The sequence below is a fragment of the Denticeps clupeoides genome, chromosome 15 (assembly GCF_900700375.1).
Source record: "Denticeps clupeoides chromosome 15, fDenClu1.1, whole genome shotgun sequence".
NCBI lineage: Eukaryota > Metazoa > Chordata > Actinopteri > Clupeiformes > Denticipitidae > Denticeps > Denticeps clupeoides.
In genome coordinates this window covers 4,719,585-4,737,985 of record NC_041721.1, presented here as the reverse complement: position 1 = coordinate 4,737,985, position 18,401 = coordinate 4,719,585, and the positions used below count along the sequence as shown (strand labels likewise).

Here is an 18,401-nt window from a genome sequence, read left to right as displayed (position 1 = left end):
GCTTACAATGCAAGAATGGGCTAAATAATTCATGTTCTATTTTTTTCCAATATAAGGAATAAAAACCAAGAGAGTTCTGAAAACTAATTAAAGATTTTCAGTCTTCCCAACAGTAACTGTGTACTATTTGATGAAGGGACTATCTAAACATATACATAATAATGAATAAAAATTTAATGAATAAAAGTTGCAAGAATGCTCTAGAAGAACTGGGTCCATGCCAAATCTGTCAAATAATGACTGATCTCCTACCAGCAAAAGTCTACTGTAAAAAAGACTATGTGGTGTGGGAGAAGAGAATAGAGTGTGTAGAAAAACTCTTTCTCCCTCCACACAAAGCACTGTATTCAACCACTCCAATTTGATGTTACCTGGCAGAAAGAGGCATGGCACAATAGAGGTTAAAAATGAACAGTTTCTAATTTATTAACACCGGTAAATAATTATTGTAGTTACATGTGAATATTGAATGTAAAAAGGTACCAAGGTTACAGAGAAAATAAAAATGAGAAGAAAGAGTAAAGAGGGAGAAGAGAAAAAGAGGGGGAGAGAAAGACTCAGAAGCCTTCCGGCTTCCGATGGAAAACCCCCTGAGCAAGAAAGCTCAGTCCTTTTTCCACATGTGAGCAGACCTTTATACCCCTGGCCTACAGGAAGTTGTCACTGGCCTACAGGAAGTTGTCACTGACCAATCAGAACCTGTTGTTTCTGATGTCACGTCCCCGGTGCCTCCCATTTGGGGAAGACAAAGAGGGTGATACTTCACACGTTGCCGTCAGACAAAAGGCATGAAAAACAGAGGTGCCGAATCTTCACCCACATCCGTCGACACAGGAATGTCCCCCTGCAGACATTTACATTTACATTTACAGCATTTATCAGACGCCCTTATCCAGAGGGACTTACAATCAGTAGTCTCCCTGGAGCAACTTAAGGTTAAGTGTCTTGCTCAGGGACACAATGGTAGTAAGTGGGATTTGAACCCGGGTCTTCTGGTTCACAGGCGAGTGTCTTACCCACTAGGCTACTACCACCTAACAGACAGCTGTTATGCAACACAAAAGCAGGCTCCCGTGATGTCCATCCTTACACTACAGATGGAGAACAAGATTGTATGCTTCTCAGAGAACAACAGGGGATTTCTCTACACACATCATGTTATTCTTTCATAAAAATAAGGCAATTCTGTAATAAACAATTTAGGTAAAATAATATTTGATCAGTATTTTTTTCTGATAAGAAAATTGCTCACATATTACTTTGTGTTAGTGCCTAGTGTTTCATGTAATTACACCACATAAGTGTCTGTGGGGTATTGAGGGCTATGGGTACCAAAATTAAATTGCTGCACTTACCAGTAATTAAATAATAAAATTTCTTAAATAATTAACATTTAATTTGGGAACATTCGGCACATCATGAATGACTGTCAGTCTGACCCATCAAAGTGAGTGGGCAGGACTGTGTGGACAGCTGGACCAGCTGATTTGCTGTGGTAACCTCTAAAAGGAGCAGCAGACTGATCAGGAAGGCTAGGATGTACTTATCTAATTCATTTTGGCACTCTTGACCCTCCATTGCAGTGCTGATTCCTGGATCTTTGTGGATTCATCAGCATGTTCCATTATTGAACTCCTGTGGGTGGGGGCTTGGTTTGGCAAAATGATAACTGTAGTAACAGAGGTACCAAGACAGTGTTCCCATGAGTCCAATAATTAGTCCTAGGGGGTAAATCCTTGTTGATTCTTGAACTTTGCGTCACTCATGTGACGTCACCCTAGGGTTACTACTTCTTACTCTTACTTCTGCCACCTTAGACTGAAGACACACTGTCTGGTCCAGGCCTGTGAGTATTTTCATCATGTTGAAGATGTGACCTTGGGCCAGTTCAATTTATACTCTCTCTGCCTTCCTCTTCATTCAGACACTGAATTAAAAAAATCGGTCTGATGTCTCCATTCAAAAGCTGGAAGCGAAACGACCTGTCTTAACCCCAACTCCCGCTGCCTTTTTCCATTTCTCTTTCCTTGTGTTTTATTTTACTGCATCTCTAGATTGGATTTTTCTGTGAAGTGAAATTGTGGACTGAACCTACCCTGAATCAATTCAGAATGTACTTCAAACTATATATCCAGAAATTACTTTAGCGCATATGGGTAAGAATTTGTGAATAATTTAACACAGAGTCACAGTCAACCTGACAAGGGGCGTCCTGTGTGGAAATAACCAATTTAGCCCAAAATATGAGGCATCCCTGCTACAGTTAAAATATCAATGTGAATATTTTCTTTTAATTGACTGTGATCTGCATTTGATTTGATTCAGGATTCTGAAAACAACCCAGTGGCAGACCTATTGTCATAAAGTCATTAATAACCTTCGTGGCATCACACACAATTAGACCTCTGTTATAAATGAACCAGAAAGAAGTTCTGATTCTGAACACAGCGTCGGCTTGCATCGCGGGACACGAGACACAGGCTTGTTTAGAATTCGGTGTCAGCCGAGTGCAGACTGGGCGGCACCACGCCCTCGAAGACTGTAATTTGGGGCTAAATGGTGGCGGAGACTAAGAGAACTTGGCTCGTTAGACGGATACCAAAGCCATTTCACATGGCCTTTGATTTGCAGATTATAGACAGTGTCTCAGAGGTATTAACTTTCACGAACCACAAACCGTTGTTATGAACGTGATTGTGTGGTCAAAGGTCAAGGTTACGGTGACCTTTGACACAGATGCTTGCTGGAGGCTGCAAGTGAACTGCCTGATGGTGGGACACTGCCATGGGGGCGGTAATGCACCTGTTCTGAGTTCTAGTGGGGGGTAGAAGTGGGCAGAGCGAGAAGCGACCAGGACAGGACGTCTAGCGCCTTTTGGCAGATTTCCTCTCAAGGGACGCCGCTGTGCCGGCAGGCTAATTGCCTCTCCCAGAGCAGCGGTCTGCGGCGCGAAAATGTCCTTCGCTCCGTCCCAAGCTCGCGAGACGGGCGTTACATTGCTCCCCACGAACGCAGGGGACGTTGGCAGCGTCCTGTTCCATTTTCCACGGTTGCCACGGGAGACGGGGAGAGCGAGGGCGAGTGTTGAGAATAAGATTGCTTTGGCAGGAGCCGGTGGCTCAGCTGTTAGCATAAGTGGAGCCAAATGGTGATTCTATTGAACACACGTAGCATGGCAGCGGCCAGACTGGGCCGAAGAGGTGAATGGAAGAACGAAAGAAAGTGAAAAAGAGAACTGATGGAGGCTTCTCTTTCCCTTCGTTCTGGGCCCCCGTGGTCCTGCTGTGTTCTCTTTTCGAACGGCGAGTCAGTTTCTTGTTAGTGACCTATCAGAGCTGGACAAAGACAATGAGGGAACGGCCGCCAGCACTGACCACAACCCTGCAACACGAGACTGCATCCAGTAACCATCCGTGTGTGTGTGTGTGTGTGTGTGTGTGTGTTTTATTGGCGATTTACAGTTTTATAGGTCATCTCGTGTGTGTGTGTGTGTTTGTAGATTTGTGGTTCATTTGGATCTGGTGTGAGTTAGTGTACGGTTTGAGTAAGTTTGAAAGCATTTTTTTTATAAAGCAGACCAAGAAACTGTAAATTCTTGCACCAAACAAATGAAAAGCTGGTCTCGTTTTGATGGAAAAGTGTTGATGGAAAAGTGTTCAGCAGGATGGTATGTAGACAGTCGGGGTCGGGGGTTATGGGGTGGTGTGGAACAAGTTTTTCTGGAGCCCACTAAGCATGCCGCAGTGACACTAGTAGACATGGACTCCTCATTCTTTTAACAGCTTTTATGTGATGTCAGTAAAAAAAAAAAAAATAACCGGGAGAAACACAAGAGGTGGAATTGTCTGATTCGGGATCGAGCCCTAATGAAACGTCCCAATGCGGAGCCCTTATAGCGATTCCCAGACAATCGCTGACACACTTTAATTGGATCCTGGGGTCTGAGCACAGCTGTGCTGAGGTGTGTATGGTGAGAGTAAATGCTGTTAGTTTTGCCGTGGCTGCCAGATGCCCCGTTGGGTGGCCAAATAAACCCTTTTTTACCGTGGACTTATATATGGGAGCCAGATATTTCTAAAGAAGCCTTTAAAAATTTTAATGAACGACAAGCGGATGCAGCGTGCAGCCCTGCAAGATTCGCAAAAACACCTGAGAGAACACATAGGGCCCAGTGAAATTCCCTTTAAATTCTTCTGAATTCCATGTTTTCCATTATAAAAACTTTGTGATTATGGAGTGGTTGAGGAAAAATAACCTGCAATATGACAAATCCCATTTAATCACTGTTCAACAAAGGGCTTGGGCATTTACATTTGGCTTTTGTAAACCATTTACATGTAAATAATATGCAAAGACTTATTTCACAATATTACATATTCTTCAACTTGTAAAATAAAAGTGCTTCACATCTGAAATCAGCATAAAGAAACTTTAAACATTGGGGAGTTTAAACACCTGGAATACAAAAAAAAATTGTCATAATGAACTGGAGCCGTGATTATGAAATCACATTTTGAATCAGCTGATTTGTTTCTGATATGAGTTATTGACTGTAAGTCACATTTGTTCTTACTAAAGAGTTTTTCTTCCAATTCATAAAAATCTGTCTGGTCTAAACTTAGCACTAAGAGTTGAATTCGGTAATTTTCCAGCGAGCCAAGGCAAAATATTGTGTGGAAGCGATCGGGCAAGTGGTACAGATTCGGCACTGCCAGCCATTTCACCACACGTTTACACTGTTTTTTACACACGTTTTCGATTCCGCAATTCCATCTGTGTTTTCCGCATTGCGGAAATCATAGGGCCCTAGACACACCACATCGGCACTGAAATCAGAAAACCTCGGGAGTCTAAAGATCTATGTTCAGCCACCTGTCACTGTTATCCTGGTTAACATGTGTTAAATGATCAAAATCAAAATAAACAAATAGATATATTGTCAAAAATAAGACGAAAAGAAAGGAATTTCGAGCAAAATACATAATACGTCTCTAGTGGGGAATGATAACCATATGCTAGACCTTTAGATTTGTAAATTAAAAGAAGAATTTGAACCTATCAGAGCAGATCAACTGAGAATATTTTTCAGCTGAAAAAAAATATAAAAAATTGACAGCGTTACATTACTAGATGCATATTGGCGCTGATCATGCATCGATTTATGGCTTGGGAGTGCAGAGCTGCTTTCCCGAAAACTTACATTTGTACAATTTTAATAGTGCATTAAAAGCAGCTCTGCACTCCCAAGCCATAAATCGATGCATGATCAGCGCCGATATGCATCTAGTAATGTAACGCTGTCAATTTTTTATATGTACGATTATGATCCTGCGGTAATACGCCATCCTGGTTTTACCCAAACCGCTGTCGCCCCAATCTGCTTTTTGACCTCTTAATTAATTAAGTCTCTGCCATAGCGCTTTAATATTTTCCGCCCCTTCGGAACGCCGGCGCTTCCTGAGCGGCTTCTGACCCTTTTTTGTTTTACAGCTCATTGATTTGTCTCATCTCGTCTGTCCTCTCTTTGGATCTAACCTCTGGCCAGCTTTTTCTTCATGCCCCCCTCCACCGTGGTCCCGCCCAGATGGCTAACGCAGGATAATCAATCAGTCAGACCCTGATTAAGACGACTGAGTGAGAATCAGTCAGGCCTATCAATCAATTAGAAATACTTTAGACGATCTGGACTTCCCCCTAAAATCAATGGCCGTTTCCTTTGTGTTTTTCTCACTCTGGCTTCCCCCGTCGGATCTGGTATTCCTCGGCTAATCAGAAAATTGTGCATTTCCCGGGACATTGTGATGGGGGGTTGGAATCTCCTTCCCGGCCGCAGCTTATGAGCGGTTACAGGCGGGGAAGTAACGTTAATCAGAGCGAAGCCTCGTGTAGCGCTACCACTCGCAGAAAACATCTGGAGATCAGAGGCAGAGTGATGAAAGGTGGCACAAGAAAAAAAAAAGGGGGGATGTGTGTGGGTTGAGGTGCTCCTGTGTAACCATTCATTAAACCTCTGAGGGGGGGGAACCTCTGAGACCCAATTAAAAAAAAAAAAAAATTACAAACACGTTTTAACCACATGGCACGTCTCGGCTCCCCCTTATTAATATTTTACGAATGTCTTCTGGCAGAACCTTTGTTTTTCCAGGCATCTGCTCGGCGTCCCAGAGCGCGGAGCATCGCAGGGTCGCAGCGGGCCTTGTAGAACTTTATTAAGGTTCTTCTGTTCGGCTCTGGGCTCTTGTGTGGCACGGTGCAGAGCAGGCCTGTAAATCCGACCTGGCGTCCGCTCGCCGCTTCCTCTGTTTACGCTGGGAAAATGGTGGAGAGCTTGATGGGAAACGCCACCTCGGTAAACACTTACGAGATGGCGTGTAAACAGAGTTCACGACCCCGGAGTGTAAGCTCGCTAACGGTGTATTAACTGTTCACATAAAAAAAATTTATTCCTTCTTTTGTGTATGCAAGCATGTACGTTCACGAACTTTACAACGTCCCATGAGGAAAATGTGCATTACTGGTGGTCACTGGATGCAAACAGTCCATTCAGCAAGTTTGTGTCACCAGCTGACCTAACCTGTATGCCTTTTTTGTCCTTGGGAGCGGATTGGACCTTCCATAGGAGACCATTCCACAACGGCAGAAAATTATTGACTCAAATACCTCATGACACACGGATGTTACACCATACCAACAATCTTAATTTACTGCAAATGACATTTTGCAAATCTACATAAAATTGGCATAAAAGCTGCATGTCCCAGTGTGTCACCATCTGGTCCAGAAGGGACGACCTCGGGTCTGGGATTTGGACCAGAGTTTCATGTTCGTCCTGTGTCGGCAAGTTTCCCGATTGTCCTCACCTGTGTATAATTGTATAAAGCCGCCCTGTTTGTCTCTGTTTGCTGTTGGGTCATTGTATGATGATGTTTCCTCTGTCATGTGTTGTTCTAATAAACCCCTGTTTCGAGACGTCATGCGCATGCGTCCTCGTTCCTCGCCATGTCCAGCCAGCTTGAGATGCTGAAGGAAAACATGGCTGAAATATAGATTAAAATGAAATATGAAAATGTGCTATCTTTCATTCATGGCCCTTAATCATGTCAAATCCCTCCCATTCAGAAGAAAAATAGGAAAAACAACCAACCCAAATGCGCCTGTCGACAGAAAGACCTTCAAATGAATTTCATATTTTGCAGCAGGAAGCGTGCGAGAGCGAATCTAAACACAGATCCATCACGGCGCTCCGGCTCTGCGCCGTTTGTTTTGCTGTGTTGGTGCCAGCCACAGCTGGACTGTGGGAAAGGCCTGTGGCATTTCACTAGTGGCCGGGGTATTGTTCTTCCCTTTTGACGTGGCGTGTTTGAACACACCCTAACTGAATATTTCCTGGCCTCCAGGCTTTTTTATTTTTATAAATTTAGTCAAATCTTCACATTTTGGAATTGCTTCAAAATTAAAATGCCTCATTAGCTCATGTGTAGCCAGTATTCTGAAACATTGGAGAGTGATGATAGCGCCAAAGCCAATTGCAAAAATATTGTTGTTGCATTAAAATAAAACTAAACAAATGAGTTCAATAAAAATATTCTCAGTTGATTAATGCATCAGAGCAGCTGTGTGTAAAGACATATTAACTAAATCATTATAATGTTTATGAAGGTTCATGAGGTTATGAAGATGTTAGGCTACACAATTGGCTCATTATGTCATGCAAGAAGGTGTACAGCCCTTAAAATAATTAGGTATTAATTCTTAATAATGCACCAGACGAGATATGCAGATCTTGCCTAATTATATATGATTGATAATGTCGATATTTTTGCAGCTCAGTGTGTACTGCTGGAGAGCAGGGTATTGCAAGTGTGATAACAGTGTTTAAACAGAATAATGTAGTATTATGCACACTCCAAATGCTGGAGCAAACTACACAGCATCCTTTATTGCCTAATAATAGGCAGCTAAAAACAAAAAAGCATAGGTCATATATATATAATATATATATATATATTTTGGGGCACCACCTATACTCTTGCCTAGGGCTCCAAATATGTTGGGCCTGGTTGTCCTCCAACAAAACGTTGATCAAGGACTTTTTATTTTTTTAAAGGTCCTCTATTATAAAATAATTGTTTGCTTTTGTATCGTTCTTGTTGGTCCCCTAATACCGTATCTGAAGCCTCTTTCCAAAATTCAGCCATATTGCAGAATTACAGCCATTTTGATCAAGTCCCACTATGAGACTTGCCCAGGACGCGCCGTTTGGGTGTCTGTAGCTTTAAATGCTAATGAGGAGGAGAGAGGCGGGACAAGGAGGCCTGTAGAAGTTGAGGGTGCATTCGTGGAAATGACGCCATCAACACCATTCGCAAACAGTGTTCCTTCAGGAAAAATAAAATGATCCCACTGGTTCTTCATAGTCTCACATGACATTTGTGCTTTTATATCACCAAACATAATTTTTACATCACCAAACAACTGCAATGCCTCGCACGTCTTCAAGCCATGATGGTCGGTGGAGGTAATGTTTTAGTGGAGGGGTGGGAAATTCTCTGGGCGGACAAAGCATGAGAAAAGCGAGGGAACCTTTCCCCTTATGACGACATAAGGGGACAAGTCCCAGATCCGAGCTGCCACCCTCTGAGCAGCGAAGCAGAATGTAAAGCACACTTTACACTTACCGCCATTTCTAGACGCTGCAGGACCACAGACAGGCTAGTCGAACTCATATTAATGTAAAATGAATCTCACAAAGAGAACATCGCGGACTAGGGAACTTTTAAGAAGTGCGGAAGTGTTTACGTTCTAATGAGCCGATGATCTGCTGATCCATCTCACCGCCGGTGGCGATCGGCGAAAGCGAGTCAGGATGGCGGTTATCATTTCAGCTCAGCTGGTTACATAAAGTGACAGCGGTTTACTCTGCGGCGATTTCTCTCCGCGTGGGATCGTAAGCGGAGACGCGCCCGTTTTTTTCCCCCCAGGGGGCCTAAATATTTACAGAAGCCGAAGTGCTGGGGTTTCCATCATCCTTCACTGATTCATGAAACTTGTCGAAGGGGCTCTACGAAGTCCAATTTACAAAGATCACTATCGAGAGACGACAAACAGAAACATGCATGCTGGTTCTGTTAGTGTGTCTGTTTAAACCCATATGTATATTTTTGTGGCAGGGGTTATGAAAACATCGGTGGAATTATGGGTTTTCATATGAAACATCTTCCATTTTCCTCGGATGTCGGTTGTTAGGCCTCAGCGTGACACCCCACCCAAGTCACCCAAATCATTTGTGACTCCACGTGAGTTTACCAAAATTCACATGGAATGCTCCAAAGGTCTCTATTAATTGAACAGATTACATTTACATTTACATTTACATTTACGGCATTTGGCAGACGCCCTTATCCAGAGCGACTTACAACGTGCTTTCAAGTTACCATCGATGATTAGCTCTTAACAACTCATAATTACACTTGTTACTGATACCATTAAGCCCTTTTATTCACAGTATTGAAATTGAATGTAATGCTGCAATTATCCATCGGTTAGATCGTCCGAATTAAGTCAAGTCAAAAAAACGGGGGAGCTTGAGTGCCTTCAACCTTCTTCAACCTTCTTCCTTTCCCTAATCGGACTGCTTCTAGCGCACGCAATCCAAAATTGTGAAAAGTTTTTTTTTTTTTTTTACCAGGGTGGTCTGGGTGGTCTCTGGCCCTAATGGAACAAAACTCGATAGTTCTGTACCGTAAAACGGTCCCGATGACAGCGGGAGTGCGTGCTGTGTGTGTGTAAATCTTTCTCACCACCGACATCAGTGAGAGGTGCTGACCTCCGAGCGAGGCGGGCATGGCAAGGAGTTCCTTCATTTCCCAGGATTGTTTTCCAAATGGGGAAAAAGGCGAGCATTTCTCGGGTACCGCTTGGCTGAGAGACGTAATTGTGTGCTTATCTGTGTGTAAAATGTGTAAAATGTCCTCACAAAGATAGGCAAACATATAAAAGTGGGTATGTCAATAAAAATGCCTATTTATATAAGATTTTATTAAGAAAAAAAAAAGAAAAATATTTTTAAAAAGTCATTATGGAAATGTAGATGTCCTGTTTCTAAGTGTAAATTCTTACAACACGCATGTGCCCGTTATAAAGTGTTTTCCTACTCCGTCCTCCGTGAAGATGGTGCTCACGGTCCATTCTGTAAATCTCTCTGTTCGTGTGCAGCGGGTTTTTTTGGAAAGCGATGAGGCCCAGCGGCTGAATAAATAGTCGTAATATTCAAATCAGCCACCCTCCCAGTCCATTGGCACCATGAAAGAAAAGAATTCATTAAAGTGGTGAATGCATCGTGCTGCAATTGTCCCCGCTGCTGAGGTATGATGGCTAATTTGGCTGGGGGGGGGGGTGGGTGCTGGCGCTGCTGTTTATTCATCACTTGCCACAGTAGGAAAAAAAAAAAAAACATTAATGAATTATTGCTTAAATGCAAATAGATGCATGAAATCTGCACGCATCAGACTCTGGAGACGACCAAGTGTTTCCGTGGCGGCACCGGGGCGCTGCAGTCGTCCTACGGCCCAGGAGCCTTTAGAATGGAAGAGAAACGGGCGAGCGTGAGCCGGTAGCATGGCAATGATCTCATTCTACTCTCTCACTCTCGTCCTCTCTCCATTCACTCCGAGTAAGCAAATACAGCTCTAATCTTTTAACAAAGGAAGCCTTTCCTTGGCTCGTCCCCAGCTCTCTCTTTCTAACTCATTCACTCACACACACACACACACTCTCTCTCTCTCTCTGGAACACATATTCTCATTTGAGTTTCCACTGTGAGAATGACCTTCTTGACTGAATAAACCACAGCAGCCCGACCACCCGTCCATCAGTGTGACATGACCTGTGGAACACACACACACACGCACATACATTTGCAGTCTTTGGTTGGGCTCGTATCTGTAATGCAGTGATAAGGGGTCTGTGTCGCGACTACAGGCTTTAATTTGACCTGTCTGAGGCACAGGTTTCCCTTCACACCCCGCCTGTCTTATCTCACCCTGCTGTCTTCCTGGCCCAGGAGGATTTTCGTGAAACGAAAGGGTGTAATTAACGTTAAGACGCAGAGCTGCAGCGATTTCGTCTTGGGCCTTGCTGCTGCGTGAAATGTCAAGAAACTAGTCATTAGAGGAGAAGGGCGGATTAAGATTGTTACCTTTGGTTTATAAAAGATCCGTTCTACAGGCCCGCTGCCGGTTTTCAGGTCTCAGCTGTCACTTTTGTCACACTGAGAGTGAGAATGTCTTACATTCTTAGTTGCCCATCAGGCCTTGCAAATGTGTTAACTGTGTGAGCCTCTGGGACCATGACGCCACCTGGAACTCCATCCGCGTGTCTCACAATATGATCAGAAATCACACGACATTTTTTTCCCCTTAAAAATATGAAAAATGTATTCATTCAATTCAATTGTTATTTTAGAATTCGTGTTTAAATAATCGGTTTTGTAATGATTCAGTAAAATATTTAATTAAGCTTAATCTGAAACGATCTGCTTCTCTATAAACAGACACAAGACTGGAACTCAATCATATTAATGAGACTGCATGTCATGATGATTTTACACAAAAGTGTCTATATTTTGACAAATAATAAATATATTGACCTCTTGTTCTTCTCAATCAGCCGTGCAATCAAAACCAACCAGGACCTGCTGCCCGAGACACCCTGGAGAAACGTCTTCTACGATGATTTCTGGGGAACGCTGCTCACCCACAGTGGAAGCCACAAGTCCTACCGGCCCCTCTGCACCCTGTCCTTCCGCCTCAACTACGCCCTGGCCGGCCTGGAGCCCTGGGGCTACCACCTGGTCAACGTGTGCCTGCACGGCATCGTCACGGGCCTTTTCACCACAATGTGTCGCCCCCTGCTGGGCGGAGGACCGTGGAGCCTGGTGGCCGGCCTGCTCTTCGCGGCCCACCCGGTCCACACGGAGGCGGTTGCCGGGGTGGTGGGCCGGGCGGACGTAGGGGCGGGGCTGTTTTTCCTGCTGTCACTGCTCTGCTACTCGCACCACTGCGCCCTGAGGTGGCGAGGGCCACGTTCGGGCCGGGCGTGGCTCTGGTTGCTGGGCAGCGTTTTGGCGGCAGCGGGCGCCATGCTCTGGAAGGAGCAGGGGGTCACGGTCCTGGGGGTGTCAGCCGTCTACGACCTCTTCATCTTCCACCGCTTCCAGCTGCCCCAGCTGTATGCTCTGCTGGGAAAGGTAGGATTCTGGACACCAGGCCTGCGCTGCTGTTCTTTCTTCATGATCATTTCCGTCTTTTCCCCTCTCCTGGGTAATGCGGGCCGCTGGTTTTCACTGTTTGTTTTTCATTTTGTGGCTAATTGGAAAAGTGGTTTAGTGTGCAGCTGCTCAGTATATATACATTTACACACACACACACACACACACACACACACACACACACACACACACACACACATATAGAGTGTGTGTGTGTGTGTGTCTGTGTAAGGGATCCTGAGTAAACACGGAATAAAAAAAAGTCAGCTACTCCAGTCAAGATATTAAATTTCTGCAGCGTTTTTTAACTCTGTGCGGGACGTGGTCGTCCATCTCCTGCCATCGGTCTCTCCGCTGCATGTACGCCCTGTCGCTCTCGGCACGCTCTCGCCCTAAAGCTGCTGTGGGACGATTGTTTATGAGGCACCCAGGAGAGGAGGCTGAGAGGAGGAAATGCTTTCTCGCTGTTCAGCAGGATTTATGCACACACACACTCACACACACACACACACACAATGCCAGACCCTTAAGCATGCACTCAAACAACAAATTATTCATCATCATTAGTGTGGCAATATTCCACAGTGTGCCTGTATCGTTGCCACCTGAACATCCACTCGACATCCCCCCACGTCCCTGTAATACAGCATGCTCTACAGTAAACCAGTAAAAACAGCACACACCGAAACAACTACTACAGCTCTTCTCATTACATCGGTGTTTGTACTTCCATTTACATTTACAGCATTTACCCTTATCCAGAGCGACTTACAATCAGTAGTTACAGGGACAGCCTTCTCCCCTGGAGACACTCAGGGTTAAGTGTCTTGCTGAGGGACACAATAGTAGTAAGTGGGATTTGAACCTGGGTCTTCTGGTTCATAGGCGAGTGTGTTACCCGCTAGGCTACTACAACCCTCTACCACCATTCCTACCACCTGTAATGTTCGGACACCATATTTGGGGTTGTATCACCAGTGCAGATATTTTCAGGATCCTCCTGGCTTCCAGGGTTTAGTAGAGTGCATGCAGGCTGAGTTGAACAAAGCAAACATGGCCAGTCAATAACCCAGCAGCAGCAGTTCTGGGGAAAAGCACTGGGGTTTAAATAGCGCAAAGAATGGAGGGGAGAAATCAATCAGCTAGATCCAGGAATACACACCTGAGCAAGGGACATTCTAGGCCCGGATCAGTTGCCAAAGAACAGTTAACGGTATACTAATATAACAATACATGATGCTTAGTCTAGTGTGTGTGTGTGTGTGTGTGTGTGTGTGTGTGTGTGTGTGTGTGTGTGTGTATGTGTATGTATACATTTTGACACCCTGACAGCACCAGACTGTGACGGTGAGTGACATGGCTCTGATGGCACATGTTTCTAGCGCTTCTCATCTTGTCAAAAGAGCAAGACATGCATCTATATTCTATGTAGTTCTGTGATGCAACCAACATCAAAATGGCCGAGTCCCCTATTGAAGTGACAATTAAGGACATTTTTGTGTGTGTGTGTGGTGTGTAGATCAGACTACAAATCACTCTGGACAAGAACTTCTGCTAAATACCGTAAATTTCAATGTTTCCTTCAGCTAGTAAGGGGAACTGGCGACTGGCGACTGTAGGTGTCACCCCGCCCTGGGTCCCTGGATGGGCTCCGGCAGCCATGACCCTGATTAGGAATAAACTGTCACGGAAAGCTGGCGGCTGAATTGAGATAATAAATTCATGCATTTACACTGTGCATCATGATTCCAGTGATTTTCGTCATATGGCAGAAAATGTTCAAACTGCATATGTTTTTCCCATTGTAATAAAAAAATAATATGCGGTTGCTCATTAAAAAGCATTTTCTCTCTCTCAGTTACAATAAAGAAAACCGCACGACTACAGTGCAGACCTGTGAACTGGCAGTATCGCACAATCATCGTTGGCACGGACAACGCATCTTGATAGTTTTGAATTGCAGGTCACTCTGGGGTTTCAAGCTGTAGCTGGCGGCGGCCATGAATAATAAATGCCGCCGCGCCGTCGTTGGGGAGCTTGTCCTCTGGACGCCGGCGTCTCGTCTTCGGCTTTTTCATCTCGCCCCTGCGTGCTGGCTTCAGCGGCCCATACAGACTTCTGGTTACGGCGCATGGGAAACGAATCATGCAAGAGGTAGAGAAGGAAGGGAAGTCTGCCCTCGCTTCCTTCGCTTTTATCTCGCTCTTTCTCTCTTTCTCACTTAACCGCCACTACAAAGCCGTTCCCTCGCTTCTGTCCACCCCAGTCACTGGGATCGCAGCAAACTGCGTCCTATTCTGAATACGTTATTACCCGCAGGGGCAAAAATACTCTGTAGGTCTGATTGGATGTCTAGAAAAAAAAAAAAAAATCATACCTCACGTTCGCTGAAAGGAAAAAACAATAAGAAAATGCAGATGAGCTGCGCGGTGGGGCGTCAGGAAGCAGCCGCTCAAGTAGCAGCCAATCTCTCATCCCATTAGACCCTTAATAGGACGGGGAACTAGCGGAGGGCCGAGGAGATGGGGATTTAGACCAAAACGAGCGAGGGGAGCGAATGAGAGGCGGCGGAAAGGTGTGTGTGTGTGTGTGTGTGTGTGTGTGTGTGTGTGTGTGTGTGTGTGGAATGCAGAGCTCTGCTTGGCTAAGAAAACACACCTCCGAGCTCCACAGTGGACGTGACGGCGTCTTACTGTCGTTGGGTTCGGAGAGGGTGTTGGAAAAGCTTTTGGAGGTGTGTGATGGTTCGTTACACACACACACACACACACACACACACACGAGTCAGCACAGAGCCCCGATCCGACACACTTTATGTGTAATCAAGGCCTGGCAGGAGAAGTATTCTTTCTCATTCGTCTCAATGAGGCCCGGAATGGAGATTAGCCCCGGCCGCGCGCCGGGCCGCCTGACAAATGAGGTGCCAATTATCCTCGGCAGGGGTGCTCAGCTGTGAAATGACGCCGGAGATGGGAGCGCGCCGCGCCGCGCCCCCTCGCCCCGATTGTTTACGCAGGTCCCCGTGCCGCGCTGCCGCCGGGATATCCAATTGCGCCTTGCCGAAGCGGAGGAATTCTGCAGGCCGGCATCTTCCGGCCCGAGGAATGCTGAGGCGGCCCGCTTTTAGATCTTGAGCGGCCGCGTGTGGTTTTGCACCAAGGCCGCGTGGAGGCCGCATTTTTGGGGGCCGGCTTTCAAGATGGAAAAAATATGCAACACCAAGTAACCGCAGACTTGTTTCAGATTCATTTGGGTCAAAGGTTGAAAGGGATAGATCCGAACCTTAACTTATACTGCTCACCGTTTAGAAATGGGACACTGCATGAAATCAACGACTCAAAGAAGTTTTGCGCTGTTAATGTTGAAATTATGAGATGTTTTCAAAAATCTTTCTGATTAATATATTTTTCATGTATTTGTGGTCTTCACAAAAAATGGCGTTGTGTTCCATGCTGAGTTCCCATCCACACAAGGACATTTTCTTCTAAAACGGGACCATTTTTATCCGATCTAGTTTTGCATCCACATGTAAACAGTGTTCCAGGGGAACCAGGACAGTTATTTTTTAAAGTGGTTCCAGAGTGAACTTCTCTTTTTTTCACACATCCATTTGGATGACAAAGCAGCTCATTAATTGAAAATGCTGAAATATTAGTCCAACCTACAGTCCAGGCCAAAAGTTTGGACACACCTTCTCTAATTCAATGTGTTTTCTTTATTTTCATGACCATTTACGTTGGTAGATTCTCACTGAAGGCATCAAAACTATGAATGAACACATGTGGAGTTTTGTACTTAACAAAAAGTGGAGACCTGGCCTCCACAGTCACCGGACCTGAACCCAATCAAGATGGTTTGGGGTGAGCTGGACCAAAAAGTGCCGAACACCTCAGGGAACTCCTTCAAGACTGTTGGAAAACCATTTCAGGTGACGACCTCTTGAAGCTCATCGAGAGAATGCCAAGAGTGTGCAAAGCAGTAATCAGAGCAAAGAAACTAGAATATAAAACATGTTTTCAGTTATTTCACCTTTTTTTGTTAAGTACATAACTCCACATGTGTTCATTCATAGTTTTGATGCCTTCAGTGAGAATCTACCAACGTAAATGGTCATGAAAATAAATAAAACACATTGAATGAGAAGGTGTGTCCAAACTTTTGGTCTGTACTGTATAACCGCAAATTCGTCATACATACAAGAATGGCGGAAAACATGTTCATGGTTCTACAACAGCTGCAGAACCTCATAAAGCAACTACAAGAAATCCTCTCTACGCTGCACATCTCTAATAAAAGACAAGGCTGGTGAACAATGGTGTGTTTGGATTGCCACAGAGGAGAACGAGACGGCAAACAAGGAGAGCACTTTGGAGGAGAGCGGGGTGTTACAGCGTTCGGCCATTCACTGAATCACCGCGTGGATGATAACATCTGAGATAACTCTCCCACCTGGATGCGAGTTTTTTACAAACTGAAAGCCCATTTAAGAGAACAGCATTGTTTTGAATCGACTCATTTTAGGGCCAGTACGGTAGAAGACAGCGTGTAACATTGCTAGGCCTTTAATATGGCATTGGCATGTTAGCCTATAATAGGTGATATCCAGCAGCCCACGAAGGCGCGAAGAAGCGGTCATGGTCCTTGTCGATCCAGTTCCAGGCCAGAAACAAAGCTGTGTTTCGTTAATGGGGCCAGTTCCTTCAGAAACACCTAAGTCGCCAGGATCACTTAGCTCCATGATTTTTGTTTAATATTAGAAAAGTTTTGTTCAGTAATTTTGGCACAAATGTTACTCCATAGAAGGAGAGTGGCCCAAAAAAAGAAAATGTAATACTCATTTCACCTCAGACTATAGGTTCTGCAAGTTGGGATGTCTGGGATACTGAGGTGCCTGAAACTTAGAACCCATGCACGCAGAAAAGTTGAGGAGGGATCGATAGTCGTGGTTTTAAATGTTAATAAACAGTTTATTATCTCTGGTATGGCAACATCAGAAAATATTTTTTATAAAAAATCATTTGATATGGAAAAGTATATAGTGGTAAATGTTTTGCCATATCACCAAGCTCCAGTGTCAGCTCATTGTACAGTTAGCAAAAACGCAGGGACACACATGGATCAATTCATCATCGCAAATTCAAAGGGGTTTTTGACTGGTCTCAGAACAGCAGTACAGAGGCAGAGCACAGGCCCAGGGACGCCATCTGCTTTTAACTCAGGAAGTGCGTCTTCGGAGAATCGGCTTTCCGAGTGCAGCCTTTGATGCAGCGCCATGTCATGGCGGGATCTGAACCCCGAGACTCATCTCATTTACGAGACCCACGAGGCACCCACGCAAAAACAAACAACAGGAACAACAGCGTCGGTGACACCAGGGCCACCTCTGTCCTCCGGTAGGACCGTGGCCGGTAATGAGGTCACTTTATCAAAGTCAGCCCTCGGCTATTTTTACCTGATTAACGGGGGGGAAAATGTGCCGAGTCAGCGGAAGGTTGAATATACTTAACCAAGCAGGACAGAAAAAAAAAACCAAAAAAAAATCAGCACTGGCCACCGAGACTGAATTTTTAAAAGTTTTATGAGGGGAGGAAATGAAATTCAAGCTGCCACGTGACCTGAAACCTCTCCTGGCCTGATATGTTATGAGGATTTATGGTATGCAAGCATTGCTTGTGACTTTATAAGAAGAGTTGAGGAAATGTTGCATGACTGGATCTCATCAGGGTACGGATTTAACGGCGTAGGACGGTCTTAGATGAGCGTGCGCCACGGTGATAAAAGTCACAGTGAGAAACAGGCTAAATCGGCTCATGCCTTTTTAAGGCTCCGGTCGTAATCCGCAATGCCTGACATCAGCCGGGAATAAATGGCTCGTATTAGGCCAGCCTGCCGGTATCTCAGCCACAGGAGCTTATGGAGATGAATGTCACCGATATGATGAACTGCTCCGGGATGAGTGCAGGAATACACTGAAACCTGAAATAAGCACGGTCGACTGTTGGTGTTCTGGCTCCCTACTGCAGCAACGACTGTGAACTCCATTAAACATGGGGTGGAAAAGGCTCAAACCCTACAGCTGGCTCTTCGTTGCAGCTTGGCCGGTAGCTTCAGATGCCACCAAACAAGCATATTG

The 18,401-nt window shown here is 45.0% G+C and overlaps 1 protein-coding gene across 1 annotated transcript in view; it reads left to right on the top strand.

Annotated features, from left to right (window-relative positions):
- LOC114765162 (protein O-mannosyl-transferase TMTC2-like) overlaps positions 1-18,401 on the top strand; it is a 52,715-nt gene that overhangs the window by 9,545 nt on the left and 24,769 nt on the right. Inside the window, exon 2 of the mRNA XM_028955250.1 lies at positions 11,668-12,247. Within this exon, the coding sequence (XP_028811083.1) occupies positions 11,668-12,247 (580 nt within the window). The remainder of the gene's footprint in view (positions 1-11,667; positions 12,248-18,401) is intronic.